Source organism: Mus caroli, unplaced genomic scaffold (genome assembly GCF_978045245.1).
Source record: "Mus caroli unplaced genomic scaffold, Mus_caroli_1 scaffold_11, whole genome shotgun sequence".
Lineage (NCBI taxonomy): Eukaryota > Metazoa > Chordata > Mammalia > Rodentia > Muridae > Mus > Mus caroli.
The window spans coordinates 123,048,969-123,075,429 of record NW_028227266.1 but is presented as its reverse complement, the minus strand read 5'-3'; the positions used below and the strand labels follow the sequence as shown (position 1 = coordinate 123,075,429).

Genomic DNA, 26,461 nt, shown 5'->3' with positions numbered 1-26,461 from the left:
CCAAGGTACTTTATATTATTTGTGACTGTGATAGTTTGTATATCCTTGAACTAGGGAGTGTCACCATCTGGAGGTGTGTGGCCTTGTTGGAATAGGTGTGACCTGACCTGGTTGGAATGGGTATGTCACTGTGGGTGTGGGCATAAAATACTCACCCTAGTTGCCTGGAAGTCAGTCTTCCACTAGCAGCCTTTGGATGAAGATGTAGAACTCTCAGCTCTACCTGTGCCATGCCTGCCTGGATGCTGCCATGCACCACCTTGATGATAATGGACTGAACCTCTGAATCTGTAAGCCAGCCCCAATTAAATGTTGTTTTATTAAGACTTGCCTTGGTCATGGTGTCTGTTCATAGCAGTAAAACCCAAACTAATACAGAAATTGGTACCAGCTGAGTGGGGTATTCCTGTGACAACCTGACCATGTTTTTGGGAGGACTGTGGAAGAATTTTGGAACGTTGGGCTTGAATATCCATTCACTGTTAAGAGCTCTGTCAGAAGTTTTGTAGGAGCTTGGAAGATAATGTTGAGAACAGTACAGAAGATGGAGGCCTGGCTTGTGCTGTTTTGATTGTGAAGACTTTGTAGTTCTGGTTAGCTGGGGCTGAAGAATCAGCTGTGATTAACAAGATACCAGAACTACTAAAGCAAAAACTTTGCATTACTGGGACTATTGATGCTGGTTAGCTGGAGCTAAGAAATTAGCGGTGATTAAGAAGAGACCAGCATCATTGAGGTAACATCTTCTGGGAAGTGTTTTCTGAAAGCACAAAGAGGCTGTGTTCCAGAGATAGCCAAGGTTGTACTCCTGCTGTAGCGGGACTAGGTAATATATAAGGGTCACCCAGGTGGTACTGGTTTGGAAGGCATGAAGGGGTCACGCAGAGCAGCTGAGGCTCGGCACTGTGAGAGGGCATGGAAGGCCATTGGTGAAGGTGCAGCCTCAGTTGCAATTGAAGGCCCAGGACTGAAGGGGTCACGCAGTGTTTTGGAGATGCCAGTACCATGAGATGACCACCAAGAGCAGCAGCAGCAGTGGAGTACAGGCATCTGGAGCCTAGAGGATGACACGTGTGCTACAAAGGGCATGGCTGGAGAAGTGACCCAAGCCCTTGGAGGAGCCCAGAAGATCCTGAGTTGGATCCCAGACATTGGACGGTTGGAGATTGATTTTTGCTTTTGATTGTGACTGTGCCCTGATATTTTCCCTCTTGAAGGAAGAAACTGTTTTAGTGGAGCCCACAGTTAAGAGACTTTTAATTGCAAAAAGATTTTGAATTTTAAAAGAGATGGATATTTTAAAGAGATTGAAATTTTAAGAATATGTAAAGACTGTGGGACTTTTAAAGTTATTTAGATCTTGGTGATGAGTAAAAAATAAGGGTTGAGGCTTACTAGTGATGTGTTTGTGTGTCAAGTTGACAAGGGGTCAATTGTACTGGCTAGTTTTGTGTCAATTTGACACAGCTGGAGTTATCACAGAGAAAGGAGCTTCAGTTGAGGAAATGCCTCCATGAGATCCAACTGTAAGGCATTTTCTAAATTAGTGATCAAGGGGGAAAGGCCCCTTGTGGGTGGGACAATATCTGGGCTGGTAGTCTTGGGTTCTATAAGAGCAGACTGAGCGAGCCAGGGGAGGCAAGCCAGTAAAGAACATCCTTCCATGGCCTCTGTATCAGCTCCTGCTTTCTGACCTGCTTGAGTTCCAGTCCTGACTTCCTTTGGTGATGAACAGCAGTATGGAAGTGTAAGCCGAATAAACCCTTTCCTCCCCAACTTGCTTCTTGGTCATGATGTTAGTGCAGGAATAGAAACCTTGACTAAGACAGTGACTAATGAGAAGGGTGTTGTTTCCCAAATTTCTTTCTTAGCCTGTTTATCCTTTGTGTAGAGAAAGGCCAATGACTTGTTTGAGTTAATTTTATATCCAGCTACTTCACTGAAGCTGTTTATCAGGTTTAGGAGTTCTCTGGTGGAATTTTTAGCATCACTTATATATACTATCATATCATCTGCAAAAAGTGATATTTTGACTTCTTCCTTTCCAATTTGTATCCCCTTGATCTCCTTTGTTGTCGAATTGCTCTGGCTAGGACCTCAAGTACAATTTTGAATAGGTAGGGAGAAAGTGGGCAGCCTTGTCTAGTCCCTGATTTTAGTGGGAATGTTTCCAGCTTCTCACCATTTACTTTGTTGTTGGTTACTGGTTTGCTGTAGATTGCTTTCATCATGTTTAGGTATAGGCCTTGAATTCCTGATCTTTCCAAGACTTTTATCATGGGTGTTGGATTTTGTCAAATGCTTTATCTGCATCTAATGAGATGATCATGTGTTTTTTGTCTTTGTGTTTGTTTATATAGTGGATTACGTTGATGGATTTCCCCATATTAGACCATCCCTGCATCCCTGGAATGAAACCTACTTGGTCAGGATGGATGATTGTTTTGATGTGGTCTTGGATTCGGTTAGCGAGAATTTTATTGAGTATTTTTGCATCGATATTCATAAGGGAAATTGTTCTAAAGTTCTCTATCTTTGTTGGGTCTTTCTGTGGTTTAGGTATCAGTATTTTTGGCTTCATAGAATGAATTAGATCTTCTTTGAAGGTCTGATAGAACTCTGCACAAACCCCATCTGGTCCTGTGCTTTTTTTGGTTGGGAGACTATTAATGACTGCTTCTATTTCTTTAGGGGATATAGGACTGTTTAGACCATTAACCTAATCCTGATTTAACTTTGGTACCTGGTATCTGTCTAGAAATTTGTCCATTTCATCCAGGTGTTCCATTTTGTTGAGTATAGCCTTTTGTAGAAGGATCTGATGGTGTTTTGGATTTCTTCGGATCTGTTGTTATGTCTCCCTTTTCATTTCTGATTTTGATAATTAGGATGCTGTCCCTGGGCCCTCTAGTGAGTCTGGCTAAGGGTTTATCTATCTTGTTGATTTTTTCAAAGAACCAGGTCCTCATTCAGTTGATTCTTTGAATAGTTCTTCATGTTTCCACTTGGTTGTTTTCGCCCCTGAGTTTGATTATTTCCTGCCTTCTACTCCTCTTGGGTGAATTTGCTTCCTTTTGTTCTAGAGCTTTTAGGGGTGTTGTCAAGCTGCTAGCGTGTGCCCTCTCCAGTTTCTTTTTGGAGGCGCTCAGAGCTCTGAGTTTTCCTCTTAGAAATGCTTTCATTGTGTCCCATAAGTTTGGGTATGTTGTGGCTTCATTTTCATTAAACTCTAAAAAGTCTTTAATTTCTTTCTTTATTCCTTCCTTGACCAAGGTATCATTGAGAAGAGTGTTGTTCAGTTTCCACATGAATGTTAGCTTTCCATTATTTATGTTGTTATTGAAGATCAGCCTTAGTCCATGGTGATCTGATAGGATGCATGGGACAATTTCAATATTTTTGTATATGTTCAAGCCTGTTTTGTGACCAATTATATGGTCAGTTTTGGAGAAGGTACCATGAGGTGCTGAGAAGAAGGCATATCCTTTTGTTTTAGGATAGAATGTTCTGTAGATATCTGCCAGATCCATTTGATTCATAATTTCTCTTAGTTTCACTGTGTCCCTGTTTAGTTTCTGTTTCCATGATCTGTCCATTGATGAAAGTGGTGTGTTGAAGTCTCCCACTATTATTGTGTGAGGTGCAATGTGTGCTTTGAGCTTTACTAAAGTTTCTTTAATGAATGTGGCTGCTCTTGCATTTGGAGCATAGATATTCAGAATTGAGAGTTCCTCTTGGCAGATTTTACCTTTGATGAGTATGATGTGCCCCTCCTTGTCTTTTTTGATAACTTTGGGTTGGAAGTCGATTTTATTCGCTATTAGAATGGCTACTCCAGCTTGTTTCTTCACAACATTTGCTTGGAAAATTGTTTTCCAGCCTTGCACTCTGAGGTAGTGTCTGTCTTTTTCCCTGAGATGGGTTTCCTGTAAGCAGCAAAATGTTGGGTCCTGTTTGTGTAACCAGTCTGTTAGTCTATGTCTTTTTATTGGGGAATTGAATCCATTGATATTAAGAGATATTAAGGAAAAGTAATTGTTGCTTCCTATTATTTTTGTTGTTAGAGTTGGCATTCTGTTCTTGTGGCTGTCTTCTTTTAGGTTTGTTGAAGGATTGCTTTCTTGCTTTTTCTAGGATGTGGTTTCCATCCTTGTATTGTTGTTGTTGTTTTTTTTTCCTGTTATTATCCTTTGAAGGGCTGGATTTGTGGAAACATAATGTGTGAATTTGGTTTTGTCGTGGAATACTTTGGTTTCTCTATCTATGGTAATTGAAAGTTTGGCTGAGTATAGTAGCCTGGGCTGGAATTTGTGTTCTCTCAGTTTCTGTATAACATCTGTCCAGGCCCTTCTGGCTTTCATAGTCTCTGGTGAAAAATCTGGTGTAATTCTGATAGGCTTGCCTTTATATGTTACTTGACCTTTTTCCCTTACTGCTTTTAGTATTCTATCTTTATTTAGTGCATTTGTTGTTCTGATTATTATGTGTCGGGAGGAATATCTTTTCTGGTCCAGTCTATTTGGAGTTCTGTAGGCTTCTTGTATGTTCATGGGCATCTCTTTCTTTAGATTTGGGAAGTTTTCTTCAATAAGTTTGTTGAAGATATTTCTGGTCCTTTGAGTTGAAAATCTTCATTCTCATCTACTCCTATTATCCGTAGGTTTGTTCTTCTCATTGTGTCATGGATTTCCTGGATGTTTTGAGTTAGGATCTTTTTGGATTTTGTATTTTCTTTGATTGTTGTGCCAATGTTCTCTATGGAGTCTTCGGCACCTGAGATTCTCTCTTCCATCTCTTGTATTCTGTTGCTGTCGCATCTATGGTTCCAGATTTCTTTCCTAGGGTTTCTCTATCTCCAGCGTTGCCTCACTTTGGGTTTTCTTTATTGTGTCTACTTCCCTTTTTAGGTCTTGGATGGTTTTATTCAATTCCATCACCTGTTTGGTTGTGTTTTCCTGCAATTCTTTAAGGGATTTTTGTGCTTCCTCTTTAATGTCTTCTACCTGTTTAGCAGTGTTCTCCTGTATTTCTTTAAGTGAGTTACTAAAGTCCTTCTTGATGTTCTCTACCATCATCATGAGATATGCTTTTAGATCCGGGTCTAGCTTTTCCGGTGTGTTGGGGTGCCCTGGACTGGGAGAAGTGGGAGTGCTGGGTTCTGATGATGGTGAGTGGTCTTGGTTTCTGTTAGTAAGCTTATTACGTTTACCTTTCGCCATCTGGTAATCTCTGGAGTTAGTTGTTATAGTTGTCTCTGTTTAGAGATTGTTCTTCTGGTGATTCTGTTAGCCTCTATCAGCAGACATGGAAGACAGGCTCTCTCCTCTGAGTTTCAGTGGTCAGAGCACTCTCTGCAGGCAAGCTCTCCTCTTACATGGAAGGTGCACAGATATCTGGTGTTTGGACTTCCTCCTGGCCGAAGATGAAGGCCCAAAACAGGACCTTTCCCAGAAGCTGTGTTGCTTTGGCAGGTCACAGAAGCTATCAGCTTGTGTGGTGCACACTCTCACCTGTGCAGACTATGTTAGGTGGAGTCCCGGAACCAATCTAGAGGTAAAAGCCTTCCGGGCCGGGTGGACACCTGTCCTCTGGCTAGGAAGGTGGCCGGATGTCTGGGGCCCGAAAAGGGCGCTGCCTCAGAGACTCTGTTGCTCCCGCCTATCCCAGAAGCTGTCAGCTTCTGTGGTGCACACTCTCACCTGTACAGACTAAGTTTAGCAGAGTCCCGGAACCAAGATGGCTTCCACTGATCCTGAGGCAAAGGGCTCTCGGGCCGGGCGGAGACCTGTCCTCTGGCCGGGAGGGTGGCCGGATCATCTGAAGTCTTAAGATCCCATGGCTGGTGTTGTGAGTAGCTGGCGGGTGTCAGCCGACTCTGCTCCCTAGCTACCCTGGTGCTGGTCAGACTAGAAGGGACTTGTGCCCCTACTCAGGCCGTGTTTTCTGCTTCCCTAACTAATGCAGTCTCAGGTCCCGTGCAATTGGATTGGAGCAGACGCTGTGTTCCACTCACCAGAAGTCTTAAGATCCCGTGGCGGGTGTTGTGGGTAGCTGGCGGGTGTCAGCCGACTCTGCGCCCTAGCTACCCCGGTGCTGGTCGAACCGGATGGGGCTTGTCAACAATTAACTTTCTAATAGTAACCGTAACCCCAAGCACACTAACTTAACCCATAACCTTCTAACCCAAACAACTTAACTATAGCAACTCCTGGCATTTACTTTGACCAGGTGTTTGAACTGTTATGCATCTATGCAGATTTCAAAACACAGAGACTTTACCACAGTGAGCACATTCATAAGGTTTTTCTCTAGTATGGGTTTGTTAGTGCATTCAGAGATAACAGTAAAGGACAAAGATTGTACTTTGTTTCCATTCACAGGGTTTCAGTGAATGGAAGTATGAATACTTTTATTATAATGAGGACTATAGAAATGTACAAATGCTTCACCATATTCAATACATTTAAAGGGTTTCTCTCCAGTGTGGTATTTTTTATGCTTTTTGTCTTGAGTTTTATTGTTATGAAAATATACCATGACCAAAACTGCTCTGATAAAGGACAACATTTAATTGGGGGTAGTGTACAGATTCAGATGTTCAGTTTATTATCACCATGGCAGAAGAAATGGCAGTGTCCAAGCAGATACAGTGCTGGAGAAGCCGAGAGTTCTACATCTTGATCAGAAGGCAGCCAGGAGAAGACTCTTCTGCCCTGCAACTTAAGCATAGGTTCTCAAAGCTCACCCCCACAGTGACATAGTTCCTCAAAGAAGGTCCCACCTACTCCATAAAGGCCTTACCTCCTAACAGTGCCACTTACCATGGGCCAAACATATTCAAACCACCACACCTTTGAAGATCACTGTGACCTGTAAAGGCTTTACCACATTGGTTACATTCATAGGGTTAGTCTCTAGTTTGTGTTCTTTCATGTACTTGGAGGTAACTTGATTGTGAATAGGCTTTACATTGACTATAGTTGTAAGGTTTCTTCTCTCCAGTATGTTATTTTATGCAGTTGGAGATGACTGTGTCATGCAAAGGCTTTTCCATATTGATTACATTTGTAAGATTTTTCTCCAGTGTGAATTCTTTCATGACTTTGAAGTTGACCATGAGAGGCAAAGGATTTACTACATTGCTTACATTCATAAGGTTTCACTCCAGTATGGACTGCTTTATGTATTCGGAGACTAGTATTACACGCAAAGGACTTACTACAGTCATTACATTTGTAAGGTTTCTCTCCAGTATGAATTCTTTCATGTCTTTTAAGATCATTCTGACCTGCAAAGGCTTTATCGCATTTATTACATTCATAGGGTTTCTCTCCAGTATGTGTTCTTTCATGTATTTGAAGATGGCTATGATATACAAAGGCTTTACCACATTGATCACATTCATAGGGTTTCTCTCCAGTATGTATTCTTTTATGTACTTGGAGATAACTATGATATGCAAAGGCTTTACCACATTGGTTACATTCATAGGGTTTCTCTCCAGTATGTGTTCTTTTATGTACTTGGAGATTACTGTGTTGTGCAAATGCTTTACCACACTGATTACATTCATAGGGTTTCTCTCCAGTATGTGTTCTTTTATGTATTTGAAGTCGACCATGGTATGCAAAGGCTTTACCACATTGATCACATTCATAGGGTTTCTCTCCAGTATGTGTTCTTTTATGTACTTGGAGATAGCTATGAGATGCAAAGGCTTTACCACATTGATTACATTTGTAAGGTTTCTCTCCAGTATGTGTTATTATATGCATTTGGAGGTCACTGTGTTGTGCAAAGGCTTTATTGCACTGATTACATTTATAGGGTTTCTCTCCAGTATGTTTTCTTTTATGTATTTGAAGACAACTATGGTATGCAAAGGCTTTACCACATTGATTACATTCATAGGCTTTTTCTCCAGTATGTGTTCTTTTATGTACTTGGAGATTACTATGAGATGCAAAAGCTTTACCACATTGATTACATTTATAAGGTTTCTCTCCAGTATGTATTCTTTTATGTATTTGGAGATAACTGTGTTGTGCAAAGGCTTTACCACATTGATCACATCCATAGGGTTTCTCTCCAGTATGTGTTCTTTTATGTACTCGGAGATAACTATGAGATGCAAGGGCTTTACCACACTGATTACATTTGTAAGGTTTCTCTCCAGTATGTATCATTATATGCATTTGGAGATGACCGTGTTGTGCAAAGGCTTTACCACATTGATTACATTTATAGGGTTTCTCTCCAGTGTGTGTTCTTTTATGTCTTTGAAGATAACTAGGATATGCAAACGCTTTACCACACTGATCACATTCATAGGGTTTCTCTCCAGTATGTGTACTTTTATGTATTTGAAGAGTACTGTGTTGTGAATAGGCTTTATCACACTTACTGCATTTGTAGGGTTTCTCTTCAGTATGTATTATTTTGTGTGCTCGAAGATTACAATGTTGTGCAAAGGCTTTTTCACATTGATCACATTTGTAGGGTTTCTCTCCAGTATGAACTCTCTCATGACGTTGAAGTTCAGAATGGTACATAAAGGCTTTATCACATTGCTTACATGCATACGGTTTCTCTCCAGTGTGAACTTGTTCATGATGCTGAAGTTCAAAATGGTATGTAAAGGCTTTACCACATTGCTTACATGCATAGGGTTTCTCTCCAGTATGTGTCCTTTTATGTCTTTGGAGATGACTGTGTTGTGAATAAGCTTTATCACATCCATTACATTTGTAGGGTTTTTCTCCACTATGTATTATTTCATGATTTCGAAGATTACAATGATGTGCAAAGGCTTTACCACACTGATTACATTTGTAGGGTTTCTCTCCAGTGTGAATTTTTTCATGACTTTGAAGTTCACCATGAGAGGCAAAAGATTTACTACATTGCTTACATTCATAAGGTTTCACTCCAGTATGGGCTGCTTTATGTATTCGGAGACTAGTGTTACATGCAAAGGCTTTACTACAGTCATTACATTTGTAAGGTTTCTCTCCAGTATGAATTCTTTCATGTCTTTTAAGATTATTCTGATCTGCAAAGGCTTTATCACACTGCTTACATTCATAGGGTTTCTCTCCAGTATGTGTTATTTTGTGCATTTGGATATTACTGTGTTGTGAATAGGTTTTATCATATCCATTACACTTGTAGAGTGTCTTGCCAAAATGAATTCTTTCAAGATTTTGAAGTTGAGAATGGTATGTAAAAGCTTTATCACATGGCTTACATTCACAAGGTTTCTCTTCAGTGTGTGTTCTTTTATGTCTTTGGAGATGACTGTGTCGTGGATAGGCTTTATCACATCGATTGCATTTGTAGGGTTTCTCTCTACCATGTGTTCTTTTATGTAATTGCAGACTTCTGTGATGTACAAAGGCTTCATAATACTGAATACCTTCATAGGGTTTCTCTTCAGTTTGAAGTCTTTCATGCCCTTGAGGAAAACTGTGACATGCAAAGGCTTTACTACACTGAGTATATTCAGAGGGCTTCTCTCCATTATGACTTCCATCATTCCTGCAAAGGTAATTGGCACATGTGAAAGGTATACCACAATCTCTACACTGACGAATCTTTTTATCTTTAGGAATTAATTTTACAATTTGGTCTAATTATAAAGAGGTATCCCATCTTAAGGTTTTATCACTTTGTTTACATTCATGGTTTCCCCTTCATTATGGGTTGTTTTGCATCTTTGAGAATACCTATAATGGTATAATAGTACTTGGCTCACATTTGTAGCCTCCTTTTTTTCTATGAGATTTTTTCATATATTTGAAGAGAAATTGAAGAGCTCAGAGCTTAACCACACTGATTACATTCATAAATTTTCCTGTATTGTGAAGTACACTACACTTGCAAACTACATTGGCAAAGTAAACCAGGACAAACAGAAAAGAATTTTCACATTCCAGTACTCATAGGGATTTTCTGCAGTGTGAGTTTATGGATACATTCCCAAGGAAGTTGGAAAACCAACTAATTATAAACTTGTATCACACTGAGAAAGTCTGCTCAAATGGGGACTACTACATATATTTTAATTGTTCTTGGAGAGAGAGAAAGAGAAGTACATTTCTTCTTTCAATATCCCTATGTTCACATGGCTTGTGTCCATTGCAACATTAAAAGAAGATATACCTATTAAAAGACAAATAACAAATGAAAGATTTCCACATTGCATTCACACAGTTTGACTTTTTGTTCATCATAGACATGTGGTATAGTAATTAAGGTTTCTCCCTCAAAATATTCTTGACTTTCATAAACTGCCCCTCTCACTTAAACTTAGCAATGTTACTTCTTATAATCAGCTTTACTATGAAAATATTTGCTTATAAAGAACATATCTTTATCACCTATTCAATATATTTATATAGATATGTATTTTTTGCAGTATGTGAGTGGTATGACACTAAATAAATTGGCAGTTTTACAAAGTAGCTGTAACATGGCTATTATGCAAATGGTAATATCCGTTAAGGCATTGTTTCCTTGTCTTCTTTCTTAGAGGGATGCCTTGCAAACACAAATCAGACACCTGACATTGAGGTACATGGATTTGTGAGAATTTAATAAGCCATATACTTAAAGAAGTGCTTTTTTCTTTTTCTTACATTGTTGCTTTTCTTTAAAAATTTAAGGACACATTAACATTCCTTCAGAGGCATATCCATACCAACTTGCACATGAAAATTACCTTCCATGTCTTCTGGAACTTTGACAATGTTCTTCAATATTATGATCTTCCCAGTTGTAGCCTAAAATATATTTTAAGAAAATATGATATATTATTGGAAATTAGGCAAAATTTAAGTTACTATCTTTACTGAACCTGATTTATTCACTTATTCTTTCTCATTCTCAACTGAAATTGCAGAAAAGCATTAGTAACAAACAGTTTTTCCATTATTTTAAAAAGTGGAAGATAATCCACTATCTTACCTATAGCAGTGAGATTCTTGTAGGTCTCCAGCATCACCTCTTTGTAGAGACTCTTCTGTGAAGGATCCAGCAAAGCCCATTCTTCTTGAGTGAAGTTCACATGCACATCATCATAGGTTACTGCATCCTAAAATATCCCATACATGTGTATAACAGAAACCATGATAACAACATGACTGTAAACATAAGCTTCATCGACAATATATATGTATAATTTTGGTGCTTCTCCCACTTATTTCTTGACCTAGAAGTTCTAATGTAATTACCAAGTCATCTTAGAAAGAAACTGAATAATAAGATTCACCTCTGTCATTTCTTTGCTCTTTGAATAGGATATAAACTTACAATAGAAATGCTAGTTGTGTGTGTGTGTGTGTGAGAGAGAGAGAAGCAAACAGTACTACACACATCAGAGAAATTGTATGAAAAATTACTACATACAAAAAAATGATGGGCAACATGAGCATATTGGCTCCCAGCATTCAGGAAGCAGTGGCAGGTATATCTCATTGAGTTGGATGCCAGCCTGGTCTATCCAGAACAGCCAGAGGTATATATTAAGACCCTGTCTCTCCTGTAAAAATCAATCAAACAAACAAGAATGAGAGAAAGAACTCAGAGGTTTTTAATGGAGTTCCTACAAAGAATTATACATTCACTCCAGTTCTATATTCATCTTTCAGAATACTGAAGTGCCTAAATTTAAACTATTAATAGTAATGAGATCTTATTAAAAGGGGATGCAGACACAAACAGACAGATGAAAATATTGGCAATGTAAATGTTGGTCCTAAATAAGCAACATAGGACAGGATAGATGGCTCAGCAGTGAAGAGCTCTTGATGGTATTGCAAATAATTGAGCTCAATTGCCAGTACTTACAAGGGGGATTCACAACTATCCATTACTCCAAGGGCAGGAATTCTGAAGCTATCTTCTGACTACTATGGGGACCAGGCATTACATTATGTGGATGGATATTCGTGCACACAGGCAAAATACTCATATTCATTAAAAAGTCAAAACAAATACAACAAAAAGGAAGAGTGTTATCACCTACAATTCAGTGTCTCAGAAACCTCAGGCAGTAAATCTCAGGCAGTATTAATGTCATGAATATATGCCATCCTGAGAAATAGAATATTCTCTCTGCCAAATTTCAAAGTTCACAACATGGATGAAAATAAATACAGCAGCGTATGGTTTGCACTTACAAAAACCTACATTACAGGCCCATCAGCAAATAATATAAAAACAAACAAACAAGCCAGGCATGTTGGCCAACATTTAATTCCAGCACTCTGGAGCTAGAGTCAGGTGGACCTTTGAGGCCCACATATTCTATACACCTATTTTCAGGATAGCCAGGGTGAGAAAGAAAAACTTTGTCTTCAAAAACAAAAACAGAAACATAACCAACAAAATTAAAAATTTAAAAACATCAGGTTTAGCACTGAATAATAATTATTTCAACTGTGTTTTATGTGATTTACAGATAGAGTCTATAATGGTAAAGGCAAGACAATATGAGAAGGAACTGAGTGATCAGGTTCAACATAACTCAGTAGACACACACACACACACACACACACACACACACACACACACACGAAATGGGTTGAGTCTATAGACACTTAAATCTCAACCCCAATAAGGAATCTAGAAAGGTTCCTCCTACAAAAGCTTCTATTGAGAGGACTGAGTCAGCCAGAGCCAGGCTGACTCCATGACAGGCTGCACACTGGCAGTTTGGGAAGACTAGGCCTAAGTTTTTGTTTCCCAAAACTGGAAAAGTCCAAAATAAGTCAATTCGAGGAAAACCACCCCTCACAGGCAGCCAATCAGAAGCTGCCAGGAGCTGCACCTGCCAGCAGGCCTGAGCCAAGACTAAGCCAAGAATAGTTAATGAATAATGGTTCTGGAAAGTTCCCAAAATTCCCCCAGAACATTGACCAATCCCAAAGCCACCCATACCCCTGGAAATTGGGCCAACCAATCAGGATAAAGGCCAACTACTCCTCCCTGGTATTCCCCTAATTGGCTTTAAATTGAGCTTGCAAAATTTACATGTCTGTCTCCATCCTATTGAATGGTAGACCTCTGCATGCTAGAATTCTGCAGAATAAAATGATCTTTGTTTTTGCATGCTACTTGAGTCTGACGTCTTTCTTCAATGATTCTTGGACCCTAACATTATAAGACCCCCAAAGAAAGCCAAAAAAGAAGAGGTAAGTTTTCAAAGATATCACTCTATCTGGGAGTTTTTCTGATTCAATCAACTACATTCTGACCCTGGCCACTATAGGCTCATGGTCATCCATGATGAAAATGCATTCAGTTTAGCTTCAATGATCCTAATAGTCTGCAGCAGCCCATACACTCTTTGAATGTCCAAAGTCTCTTCTGACACTCAAGACAATCTCTTGATTGTCCCATCTTATAAAATCAGAAATCAAGCTATATCTTTCCAACATAGAACAGAACAGAATATCCCTTCCCATTCCAATAGAGAGGAATGTGTACAATATGAGGAAAGACTGGACCAAAGCAAGAAACACAGTAGGGGAAACAACAAATCCTGCAGATCTGCCTCAGACACATAGGGCCTCAGTTTTAAAAGGCTTAGATTGTCTCATCTCTGCAACCTCTCATGCACCTCTTGGATAGGTTTTTCCACTCCCTATATACACCTCGCCATGGCAGGTGTCTCATAGCTTAGGTATCTCAACATCTTGTGGTCTCAAAATGCAACTCAGGCTTCATCCTCACAGGTTTCTGCAATGTACTCTCACAGTAACTTCCCTCACTCAGGCTCTAAGTCTGTCAAACATAGATGGCTGGAACAGTGCAGAACTGAAATCACAGAGGAAGAATCCATGACCTTAAATTTTGCATCTTTTTTTTTTCTTTTTTCTTTTCAATATCACTTTACTGGTGGTGTCTGGTTTAACATGAGGCACTCGACATGAAAGGGAACCCATGCCTAACACTGCCTGGATTTCTAGGACCCTTACAGAGACATAAATGGCAACCATGGAGCCAGCATGGATCTGTGCCAGGTGCTCTGCTAATATGTTATAGCTGTTAGTTTGGTGTTTTTGTGGGACTCCTAACAGTGGGAGTAGGTGTAACCCTGATTATTTTGCTTGATCATGAGACACTTTTCCTCCTATCTGGTTGCCTTGTTCAACGAGGAAACGGGGATGGGGTTGGATCTTAGGGAGAAGAGGATAGGAAATGGTGGGGGTAGCTAGGAGAGTGTAGGTAGGGGAAACAGTGGTCAGGATATATTGTATGAGAGAAGAATCTATCTTCAATTAAAAACTTGATTCAAGCCGGGCATGGTGGCGCACACCTTTAATCCCAGCACTCAGGAGGCAGAGGCAGGTGGATTTCTGAGTTCGAGGCCAGCCTGGTCTACAGAGTGAGTTCCAAGACAGCCAGGGCTATACAGAGAAACCCTGTCTCGAAAAACTTAGTCTGCAGAGGTGAGAGTGAGGACCACAGAGGCAGACAGCTTCTGGGACAGGCGGGAGCCACAGAGTCGCTGAGGCAGCACCCTTTTGGGGCTGCAGACATCCGGCACCCTCCCAGCTGGAGGACAGTGATCTGCCCTGCAGGGAGCGCCATCTCGGCTCCGGGGCTCCACCTAACTTAGTCTGCAGAGGTGAGAGTGAGGACCACAGAGGCAGACAGCTTCTGGGACAGGCGGGAGCCACAGAGCCGCTGAGGCAGCACCCTTTTGGGGCTGCAGACATCCGGCACCCTCCCAGCTGGAAGACTGTATTCTGCCCTGCACAGGAGCCCTCTGCCTCAGGAGCAGGGAGCACATCTTGGATCCAGGACTCCTCTGAACTTAGGAACGTAGTCTGCACAGCTGAGAGTGTGCACCACAGAAGCTGACAGCTTCTGTGACCTGCCAAAGCAACACAGCATCTGGGAAAGGTCCTGTTTTCGGCCTTCTTCTTCGGCCAGGAGAAGGTCCAAACGCCAGATATCTGTACACCTTCCCTTTAAGAGGAAAGCTTATCAGCAGGGAGTGCTCTAACCACTGAAACTCAGAGGAGAGAACCTGTCTCCCAGGTCTGCTGACAGACGATACTCAGAATCACCAGAAGAACAACCTCTGAACAGAGACAACTATAACAACTCCAGAGATTACCAGATGGCGAGAGGTAAACGTAAGAATCTTACTAACAGAAACCAAGACCACTCACCATCATCAGGACCCAGCACTCCCACTTCGCCCAGTCCAGGGCACCCCAACACACCTGAAAAGCTAGACCTGGATTTAAAAGCATATCTCATGATGATGATAGAGGACATCAAGAAGGACTTTAAAGAACTACAGGAGAACATGGCTAAAGAGTTACAAGTCCTTAAAGAAAAACAGGAAAACACAACCAAACTGGTAGAAGTCCTTAAAGAGAAACAGGAAAACACATCCAATCAGATGAGGGAAATGAACAAAACCATACTAGACCTAAAAAGGGAAGTAGACACAATAAAGAAAACCCAAAATGAGGCAACACTGGAGATAGAAACCCTAGGAAAGAAATCTGGAACCATAGATACGAGCATCAGCAACAGAATACAAGAGATGGAAGAGAGAATCTCAGGTGCAGAAGATTGCATAGAGAACATCGGCACAACAATCAAGGAAAATGGAAAATGCAAAAAGATCCTAACTCAAAACATCCAGGAAATACAGGACACAATGAGAAGACCAAACCTACGGATAATAGGAGTGGATGAGAATGAAGATTTTCAACTCAAAGGACCAGTAAACATCTTCAACAAAATTATAGAAGAAAATTTCCCAAATCTAAAGAAAGAGATGCCCATGAACATACAAGAAGCCTACAGAACTCCAAATAGGCTGGACCAGAAAAGAAATACCTCCCGACACATAATAATCAGAACAACAAATGCACTAAATAAAGATAGAATACTAAAAGCAGTAAGAGAAAAAGGCCAAGTAACATATAAAGGCAAGCCTATCAGAATTACACCAGATTTTTCACCAGAGACTATGAAAGCCAGAAGATCCTGGACAGATGTTATACAAACACTAAAAGAACACAAATTCCAGCCCAGGCTACTATACCCAGCCAAACTCTCAATTAACATAGATGGAGAAACCAAAGTATTCAACGACAAAACCAAATTCACACATTATCTCTCCACGAATCCAGCCCTTCAAAGGATAATAACAGGAAAAAACCAATACAAGGACAGGAACCACGCCCTACAAACAACAAGAAGGTAATCCCTCAACAAACCTAAAAGAAGACAGCCACAAGAACAGAATGCCAACTTTAACAACAAAAATAACAGGAAACAACAATTACTTTTCCTTAATATCTCTTAATATCAATGGACTCAACTCCCTGATAAAAAGACATAGACTAACAAACTGGCTACACAAACAAGACCCAACATTTTGCTGCTTACAGGAAACTCATCTCAGAGAAAAAGATAGACACTACCTCAGAATGAAAGGCTGGAAAACAATTTTCCAAGCAAATGGTATGAAGAAACAAGCTGGAGTAGCCATTCTAATATCTGATAAGATTGACTTCCAACCCAAAGTCATCAAAAAAGACAAGGAGGGGCACTTCATACTCATCAAAGGTAAAATCCTCCAAGAGGAACTATCAATCCTGAATATCTATGCTCCAAATACAAAGGCAGCCTCATTCATTAAAGAAACTTTAGTAAATCTCAAAGCACACATTGCACCTCATACAATAATAGTGGGAGACTTCAACACACCACTTTCACCAATGGACAGATCATGGAAACAGAAACTAAACAGGGACACAGTGAAACTAACAGAAGTTATGGATCAAATGGATCTGGCAGATATCTACAGAACATTTTACCCTAAAACAAAAGGATATACCTTCTTCTCAGCACCTCATGGTACCTTCTCCAAAATTGACCACGTAATTGGGCACAAAACAGGACTCAACAGATACAAAAATATTGAAATTGTCCCATGCATCCTATCAGATCACCATGGACTAAGGCTGATCTTCAATAACAAAATAAATAATAGAAAGCCAACATTCACGTGGAAACTGAACAACACTCTTCTCAATGATACCTTGGTCAAGGAAGGAATAAAGAAAGAAATTAAGGACTTTTTAGAGTTCAATGAAAATGAAGCCACAACATACCCAAACTTATAGGACGCAATGAAAGCATTTCTAAGACGAAAACTCATAGCTCTGAGTGCCTCCAAAAAGAAACTAGAAAGAGCACACATTAGCAGCTTGACAACACACCTAAAAGCACTAGAACAAAAGGAAGCAAATTCACCCAAAAGGAGTAGACGGCAGGAAATAATCAAACTCAGGGGCGAAATCAATCAAGTGGAAACAAGAAGAACTATTCAAAGAATCAACCAATCAAGAAGCTGGTTCTTTGAGAAAATCAACAAGATAGATAAACCCTTAGCCAGACTCACTAGAGGGCACAGGGAAAGCATTCTAATTAACAAAATCAGAAATGAAAAAGGAGACATAACAACAGATCCTGAAGACATCCAAAACACCATCAGATCCTTCTACCAAAGGCTATACTCAACAAAACTGGAGAACCTGGATGAAATGGAGAAGTTCCTAGATAGGTACCAGGTACCAAAGTTGAACCAAGATCAGGTTAATGATCTAAACAGCCCTATATCCCCCAAAGAAATAGAAGCAGTCATTAATAGTCTCCCAACCAAAAAAAGCCCAGGACCAGATGGGTTTAGTGCAGAGTTCTATCAGACCTTCAAAGAAGATCTAATCCCAGTTCTTCACAAACTATTCCACAAAATAGAAACAGAAGGTACTCTACCCAACTCATTCTATGAAGCCACAATTACTCTGATACCTAAACCACAAAAAGACCCAACAAAGATAGAAAACTTCAGACCAATATCCCTTATGAATATTGATGCAAAAATCCTCAATAAAGTTCTTGCTAACCGAATCCAAGAACACATCAAAACAATCATCCATCCTGACCAAGTAGGTTTCATCCCAGGGATGCAGGGATGGTTCAATATACAGAAATCCATCAACGTAATCCAGTATATAAACAAACTCAAAGACAAAAACCACATGGTCATCTCGTTAGATGTGGAAAAAGCATTTGACAAGATCCAACACCCATTCATGATAAAAGTCTTGGAAAGATCAGGAATTCAAGGCCCATACCTAAACATGATAAAAGCAATCTACAGCAAACCAGTAGCTAACATCAAAGTAAATGGTGAGAAGCTTGAAGCAATCCCTCTAAAATCAGGGACTAGACAAGGCTGTCCACTTTCTCCATACCTATTCAACATAGTACTTGAAGTCCTAGCCAGAGCAATTCGACAACAAAAGGAGATCAAAGGGATACAAATTGGAAAAGATGAAGTCAAAATATCACTTTTTGCAGATGATATGATAGTATATATAAGTGACCCTAAAAATTCCACCAGAGAACTCCTAAGCCTGATAAACAGCTTCGGTGAAGTAGCTGGATATAAAATTAACTCAAACAAATCAATGGCCTTTCTCTACGCAAAGAATAAACAGGCTGAGAAAGAAATTAGGGAAACAACACCCTTCTCAATAGTTACAAATAATATAAAATATCTTGGCGTGACTCTAACTAAGGAAGTGAAAGATCTGTATAATAAAAACTTCAAGTCTCTGAAGAAAGAAATTCTAGAAGATCTCAGAAGATGGAAAGATCTCCCATGCTCATGGATTGGCAGGATCAACATTGTAAAAATGGCTATCTTGCCAAAAGCAATCTACAGATTCAATGCAATCCCCATCAAAATTCCAACTCAATTCTTCAACGAATTAGAAAGTGCAATCTGCAAATTCATCTGGAATAACAAAAAACCTAGGATAGCAAAAACTCTTCTCAAGGATAAAAGAACCTCTGGTGGAATCACCATGCCGGACCTAAAGCTTTACTACAGAGCAATTGTGATAAAAACGGCGTGGTACTGGTATAGTGACAGACAAATAGACCAATGGAATAGAATTGAAGACCCAGATATGAACCCACACACCTACGGTCACTTGATCTTCGACAAGGGAGCTAAAAACATCCAGTGGAAGAAAGACAGCATTTTCAACAAATGGTGCTGGCACAACTGGTTGTTTTCATGTAGAAGAAGGCGAATCGATCCATTCCTATCTCCTTGTACTAAGGTCAAGTCTAAGTGGATCAAGGAACTTCACATAAAACCAGAGACACTGAAACTTATAGAGGAGAAAGTGGGGAAAAGCCTTGAAGATATGGGCACAGGGGAAAAAATTCTTGAATAGAACAGCAATGGCTTGTGCTGTAAGATCGAGAATTGACAAGTGGGACCTCATGAAACTGCAAAGCTTCTGCAAGGCAAAAGACACCATCAATAAGACAAAAAACCACCAACAGATTGGGAAAGGATCTTTACCTATCCTAAATCAGATAGGGGACTAATATCCAATATATATAAGGAACTCAAGAAGGTGGACTCCAGAAAGTCAAATAACCCCATTAAAAAATGGGGCTCAGAACTGAACAAAGAATTCTCACCTGAAGAATACCAAATGGCAGAGAAGCACCTGAAAAATGTTCAACATCCTTAATCATCAGGGAAATGCAAATCAAAACAACTCTGAGATTCCACCTCACACCAGTCAGAATGGCTAAGATCAAAAATTCAGGTGACAGCAGATGCTGGAGAGGATGTGGAGAAAGAGGAACACTCCTCCATTGTTGGTGGGATTGCAAGCTTGTACAACCACTCTGGAAATCAGTCTGGCGGTTCCTCAGAAAATTGGACATAGTACTACCGGAGGATCCAGCAATACCTCTCCTGGGCATATATCCAGAAGATGTCCCAACCGGTAAGAAGGACACATGCTCCACTATGTTCATAGCAGCCCTATTTATAATAGCTAGAAGCTGGAAAGAACCCAGATGTCCCTCAACAGAGGAATGGATACAGAAATTATGGTACATCTACACAATGGAGTACTACTCAGCTATTAAAAAGAATGAATTTATGAAATTCCTAGCCAAATGGATGGACCTGGAGGGCATCATCTTGAGTGAGGTAACACAATCACAAAGGAACTCACACAATATGTATTCACTGATAAGTGGATATTAGCCCAAAACTTAGGATATCCAAGATATAAGATACAATTTGCTAAACGCATGAAACTCAAGAAGAATGAAGACCAAAATGTGGACACTGTGCCCCTTCTTAGAATTGGGAACAAAACACCCATGGAAGGAGTTACAGAGACAAAGCTTGGAGCTGTGATGAAAGGATGGACCATCTAGAGACTGCCGTATCCAGGGATCCATCCCATAATCAGCTTCTAAACTCGGACACCATTGCATACACTAGCAAGATTTTGCTGAAAGGACCCAAAGATAGCTGTCTCTTGTGAGACTATGCAGGGGCCTAGCAAACACAGGAGTGGATGCTCACAGTCAGCTATTGGATGTATCACAGGGCTCCCAATCGAGAAGCTAGAGAAAGTACCCAAGGAGCTAAAGGGATCTGCAACCCTATAGTTGGAACAACATTATAAACTAACCAGTACCCCGGAGCTCTTGTCTCTAGCTGCATATGTATCGAAAGATGGCCTATTCGGCCATCACTGGAAAGAGAGGCCCATTGGACTTGCAAACTTTATATGCCCCAATATAGGGGAATGCCAGGGCCAAAAGAATGGGAATGGGTGGGTAGGGAAGTGGGGGGCGCTATGGGGAACTTTTGGGATAGCATTGGAAATGTAATTGAGGAAAATATGTAATAAAAAATATAAAAAAAAAACAAACAATTTATTCAGTGCCACTAAAGTCCCCTTTCTATAGATTTGTACATTATTCCCATCATTTTCATCTTCAGACACTTAGTAAAGTTTGCTAAATGAATACTTATGTAGAATATCTTTACCCATTTATATAACTCTAAACAACACCATTAAAGAGATGTTTAAAAAAAAGAAAAAAACGATGTTGGGCATGTTAAATTTGCAATGTAAATACAAAACAATCTAAAGAAAACTCCTAAAACTATATAACATGAAATCGGATTCCAGAGCTATTTACCAAGTGAAAAACCCCTCAGAATTGTCAATAGGATTATGAAGAATAGTTCACATTTTGGCACAATGTGAATTCCATCCATACTTATCACAGAACTACAACAACCAAAAGGTTTACAATATTTGTGAAAGAGTAAGGGGATGCAGAAAAAAAGCCAAGAACATAAGCCCCAAATTATAGGCAAGTTTTACTCGAAAGATCCAAGGAAACTCAGGCAGGAAAAATGTAAACTTGACCAATATTATCTATGATTGAATGTGTAAACAAATTAAATAAACACAGACTTTACAACTCCCACAAAATAACTCAAAGTGACCCCTAAAACTGTTAATATTTCTGACCCTCCAGCCACTATTGACCTCATGCTAGGCCCTATGCCCTACAGCTCTCTCTGCATGGAGGTGATCAGAAAGGTGGGCTTTGGCTCAGCAGTGCCCCATGCCTCCTTGTGATCTCACTCAAACCCTACCCCACTGAGCTCAAACACAATTCAATGTTGAAGAATAATTTAATGTGTGCTTTCTGTCACATGGATTATGGCACATGATGTGGAATCTGCGCTACCTACCTGCACACTTGATATATCTCTGCATCTTAGGAACTCCTTTAAAACCCTGGAACTGAATTTCCATGAATCACGCCATTGTGACTGGTGGTAGTGAAGGATGATCATCACTTCCTCTCTACCAGTTTCTAAACTATTTGTAAACTCTATCATAGAAAACTGAATTTGCAATGCAATGTTCAGAACTTCTAGAAAACAGACCTTCAGTTTTGAAACCTATCTTTGCACTGCACACCAAAAGCAAGGCTTGTGTTTGCACACTGAGCAGTGATATTATAAGCAACACAGCTTCCTATGGCAAGAACTGTAGGGCTTCCTCTCCTCCGCTCCCCCAGGGATTCCATACTCAGGCAGGCTCAGAGGCTAAGATCCTCTGTCTGGGTCACCACATATACTAATAGAACCACACTCTGGGTCACAGTCCATTCAAGTCCAATCAGATTGGGCACTGATAGATTAGTCAACCTTCTCTTCCCAGTGGCTGCCACAATCACCATGGCATGGCTTGTGGCCTCTCTCACAGCTCTCTGATGAACTGTATCAGAGAAGAATATGGAGCTACCTCCCACTGGTGCTCCTCCTGATTGCTAGCCTGCCCAGAGCCCCTCATTAGCTTTGACAACCCAGCTGGGCCTCAGGACAGTAGCCCGTCTTATTGGTAGATTAGAGATTAAATGACTCAGACAGCACAGGTCTTCCTGGTTCTGCTCTTTCACCCTAGGGGCAGAAAGGGCCCAAGTATGGTAAATTTGGGTTTTAGTAGAGTCTTTCACTCTCCCAGGGTACCTGTTCATCCTCCAAGGTCCTTTGGATGTGCAATCCATCACACACTCAATGTTCAGTGCAGTCATCCCTTTGCTTCACAGCTCAGAAGTCCTACAGCCAAACTCCAGTCACACTCAAACAGAAACAACAACTGAAGCAAAAGATGGCTATGAAGTTGAAATCAAGGAACAGTAAATGGGAGGTGAATGAAAAAAAGAAACAAAAAAGGAAAGGACATGGCTGCTCCTAGGTATGGTGGAGTAGAATGTTTATTATCGATAAAAGGGAGAGCATAGCCAGAGCAGGGGCATCTGGGAGAGTCCAGAATAGACCTGACCCTGAGCCTTGTAAAGAAAGGGTGAAAGGGAGAAGGGGGAGCCAGACTAAGAGACCAGGAAGGTACCTGACAGACGAAAAAGACCAGGTACCCAAAATGGTTGAATTACATAAGGAAGGGCAACTAGGAGAAGGGTACCCCAATCCCTAAGCTAGAGGGTGTGTATGTCAGCCATACCCTGTGACAGGTAGGGAGCGAGTGATGCTGGGAGAACTTGAAAGCCAGGTCCACAGCATTAATAAGATACTGTTCGACTGTGACTTCCTTGTTCTATATTACCTGCTGAGACCTGTAACCTGACACACATAGCCACAGCCAAAGACCTGGTATCTCAACCCTCTGCACTCACTTAACTATGTCAACAAAGACCGTACGTATCTCCATAGGACAGTCCCCTAATTGGAATTTAATATTCATTGGCTCAACACAATACTCTCCAAATTGTACACCCACCAATCTGGTATGTTTTCATTTATATCCATGAATTAATACATGCTTCGAAATTACAAAAGCACCACCCTGTCTGAATCAGGTCTTTCTTCACAAAGGAAGGGGACCCCTGCAGATGACTCCCTTAAACTTCAGTCAGTGATCCAGCTATAGCTCACCCTGTTTTACCCTGTAGTGCACACAGTAAACTGTTCTTCCTGTTCTGATCTGAATGCAGAAGCCATGCTCCAAATGCAAATGTTTTTTCCTGTTGCTGCAATGGACAGTTAATTACATGACTCAAATGAGTCAGTTTAAAACTCTGTTGTGATATATTCCTCTTATTTAAGGATTTAGAAAGTTTAATCAAGAGGAAAACAAGGCCATTCTTTGCCTTGGAGAGCAAGAGATTGGGATCAAGCTGACCAGAGTCAACATAGCTTATCTCAGAAACATTTTCCTGAAAGTGTGAAGGTGCAGCTGTTCTATAATAAATATGTCTTCCCAGGGAGAAATCGCTCTACACAAAATTAAAAGATTAATTGTAAAAAAAAACTCTTTAATAATAGCTTGTATTCAATTCTGGTTTGTAGTGATATTTTTAATAATTCTGGAATTTTGGCTTCTTTAAAAAACACAGAAATATAATGATAAGAATGTGCTTTCATTTTAATCCCAGGTGTGGGGTGTGAGGCAGCTTCTGACTATCTGCAGCCGCTAACCATGATTTGCCTCATGCTCTAGCAGAAGTATGATTTTGGCAGCTACAGATTTCTGTGTTGGTGTGACATCTGGAATTCTGGGAATTTTCTGGAGGGTACATAAATTTGGGGATTGACAGGCAGGGTGGAGGGTTGTTGGGGTTTTTAGGAAGGTTGGTTGTAGCTTGTTAGTAGCTGTGGTCAAAGAAGAAATAAAAGGAAATGTTGGGAGCCATCTGCTATTTCTAAAAGCAGAGCAAAAGTTTGCCCCTGCTTCTCTGAAGCAGAGAAGTAGGGGGTGGGAGGTGGGGGAGAGACAGAGAGGCAGAGAGACAGAGAGATCAAGACCTGCCTGTCAGGCTGATGGGTCAGGGTTTGTTGGCAGATTTCCCAGTCTGCTGAGGCATGGAACTTTAAGAAGATGTAAAACTGAGGCTCCAGGTCTTGCACAAACTATTTCTTATGCTAAGTAAGCTTCTTAAGAAGAATAACATCTTGTATACTACTTACGTGGGAAAAATGGAAGGAAACATATGAAGAAACTATGAAGTCAGCACAAACATCATAAAATAGGACACACTCAGAAGGAGTCTAATCAAACAGTGCTGCACAAAGGGAACTCAGTGTATCTCAAAAACATTACTGACCAAGCCTGTAGTGGCCTTGGGACTGATAACCAAAACCCCATAAGGTGGGAAAAGCTGTGTTCTCAGAATCTGAAGCAACCCCTTCCAAAGGCCTGGTCCCAGACCATTAACCAGCTCTCCCAAGCACATTCCAGATCTTAGAGAAGGAGCTCTGTTTTATCTCTATACCTCAGGGCCTCAGGGAAAGCTACCAGGGCCTAAGGCCCAGACTAGCACTGAACACAACCTTGGTTTTTTTCCTTTTCAAATGGTTGTCACCAGGTGTCATCTTGCCCATGTGGCAGAATTATGCTTTTCTCAAGAAGAAAACCAAAACATGGCACACCACGCCTTACTGTTGATTGTGATCCTGTAATGCCCCATTGGTTAGCTTGTTAGAGGCCTGCTCTTTTATATGGGGATTGGCCTAATGGCTGGTTGTAAATCAGGGTTGTTTCCTTTATTATGGTTTAGAGCCATATTTCTGGACAATCCTGGTGAACAAGCACATGTATCCTAATCTCTAACTGCCCTGGTTAGCATATTACTTATCTGTGGGGTGTTTTACAGGCAGTCTTCCCTAGGCTAAATTCCACTTGGTGTGACTCACTATCTCCTAAGCATTAGTAAATGCTTTACATCATCAATCCTGCACTTTTACATCACAGCTGGATTCTGGATTGCTACCCAACATATGAAATGCCTTTTACGGCCTCTACAAAATTAACTCCAAAAGGATCAAACACCTTAGGTTAAATGCTAAAAACAGAAATTGTAGAAACTAGAACTCTCTGGATTTGGCATCAGGCCAAGGATGTTTCTACACATAAGCCTCTTTTCCAAATGCTCTGCGCAAATGCAGCCCCCACAGTGAAGTTATTCAGTGGCTAGCGCTGGGTCCAGCGAGCCGCTAGGACCGCAAGGTCCTCACAGGTGGCCGCATTTCGCCGCTGGTTCCCACCCTGCCCTTCACATCAGCTCCCGCTGCTCAGCTCCCCGCTATTCCCAATTGTTGTCAGTGACCCTGTGCTCACCATGTCTCAACTTCGGAGCTTGCCTGAGCGCACTTCACAGCATCAAGTGGCAAGACAGAGAGCACATCACAGAAAAACATTAAAGCCAGCTAGCTACTTAGCGGAACCTGCCGCAAGGCATCCGGAAGAACCCCCCTCTTCTTCTGACTGGCAGGTCCGTCTGAAGGCTCTGATTGGCCAGTGGTCTTGAGTGACATGAGCACCTTCCCTAGGGTTAGACTGAGCTTAAGGGACCCGGTGGAGAGACGTTCTCAGCCGCGGCTTCCAGTCCAGGACTAGACCGTTTCAAGATCTGCAAGAATTTGCATTTCAGTAGCACTAGTTTGGGTCCTCCAGTAGCCTACCCATCTGTCTCCCAACTTAGCCCCCGGGAGGACGCCACCTACCTCTCCAGCATTCCACCTACCACTGCTCAGCCTCCCGCTCCTCCCCTTTGTGGGCAGTGAACCCCAGGTCTTGACTTCAGCCAGAGCTTCCCTCACAGCAATTCTTACTCCCTCAATCAAGGTAGATAGCTTGCCTAGACCATTATTCAACTTGCAGTGGAGTTGTCAATCTGTCCCACAAGTGGAAGGGTGCCCAGGATATTAACAGAGAGAGATTTTGGGGAACAAGATTTTTGTTTTGTGGCTGGGCCAAGCAGACCTGGGACAAGCAGCTGATGTGTATATTTAACACAAGAAAGCTGAACTGGCTTCCAGGTTCTCACAGCACTCCTGAGTCCCCACCTGTTATGGGGCATGGCTGGCATATTCCGCCTTGACCCTGAAATTTCCAGTCCAGGGGCTGGGCTTTCCCTGCCCAGAAGCTCTTCCTATATAATCCAGACATTTTGTGCTCTATGTCTCTTTGTTTCTCTGTCTCTGTGTCTCTCCCTGTCCCTTGCTCCCTCCTTCCTTTTCCTCTCCCTCCCTCTTCCTCCTCCCTGACTCCCC

General features: G+C 41.1%; 1 protein-coding gene across 2 annotated transcripts; it reads right to left on the bottom strand.

Moving 5' to 3' along the window:
- Positions 1-6,427: 6,427 nt before the first annotated feature.
- On the bottom strand, positions 6,428-25,715 carry LOC110287745 (uncharacterized). 2 transcript variants are annotated; one of them, XR_015044514.1, is made up of 4 exons: positions 25,527-25,715; positions 10,966-11,092; positions 10,721-10,781; positions 9,561-10,161 (listed from the first exon to the last, which is right to left on the bottom strand). XR_015044514.1 is itself a non-coding variant. In XM_021154289.3 (3 exons), the coding sequence occupies exons 1-3, from the start codon at positions 10,997-10,999 to the stop codon at positions 7,035-7,037; spliced, it is 2,598 nt and encodes an 865-aa protein (XP_021009948.2). In that variant the 5' UTR covers positions 11,000-12,096; the 3' UTR covers positions 6,428-7,034. The 2 variants fall into 2 exon arrangements, 1 of the variants encoding a protein (XP_021009948.2); XM_021154289.3 differs by lacking the exons at positions 9,561-10,161; positions 25,527-25,715 and adding an exon at positions 6,428-9,537 and having other exon boundaries at positions 10,966-12,096.
- Positions 25,716-26,461: the final 746 nt, after the last annotated feature.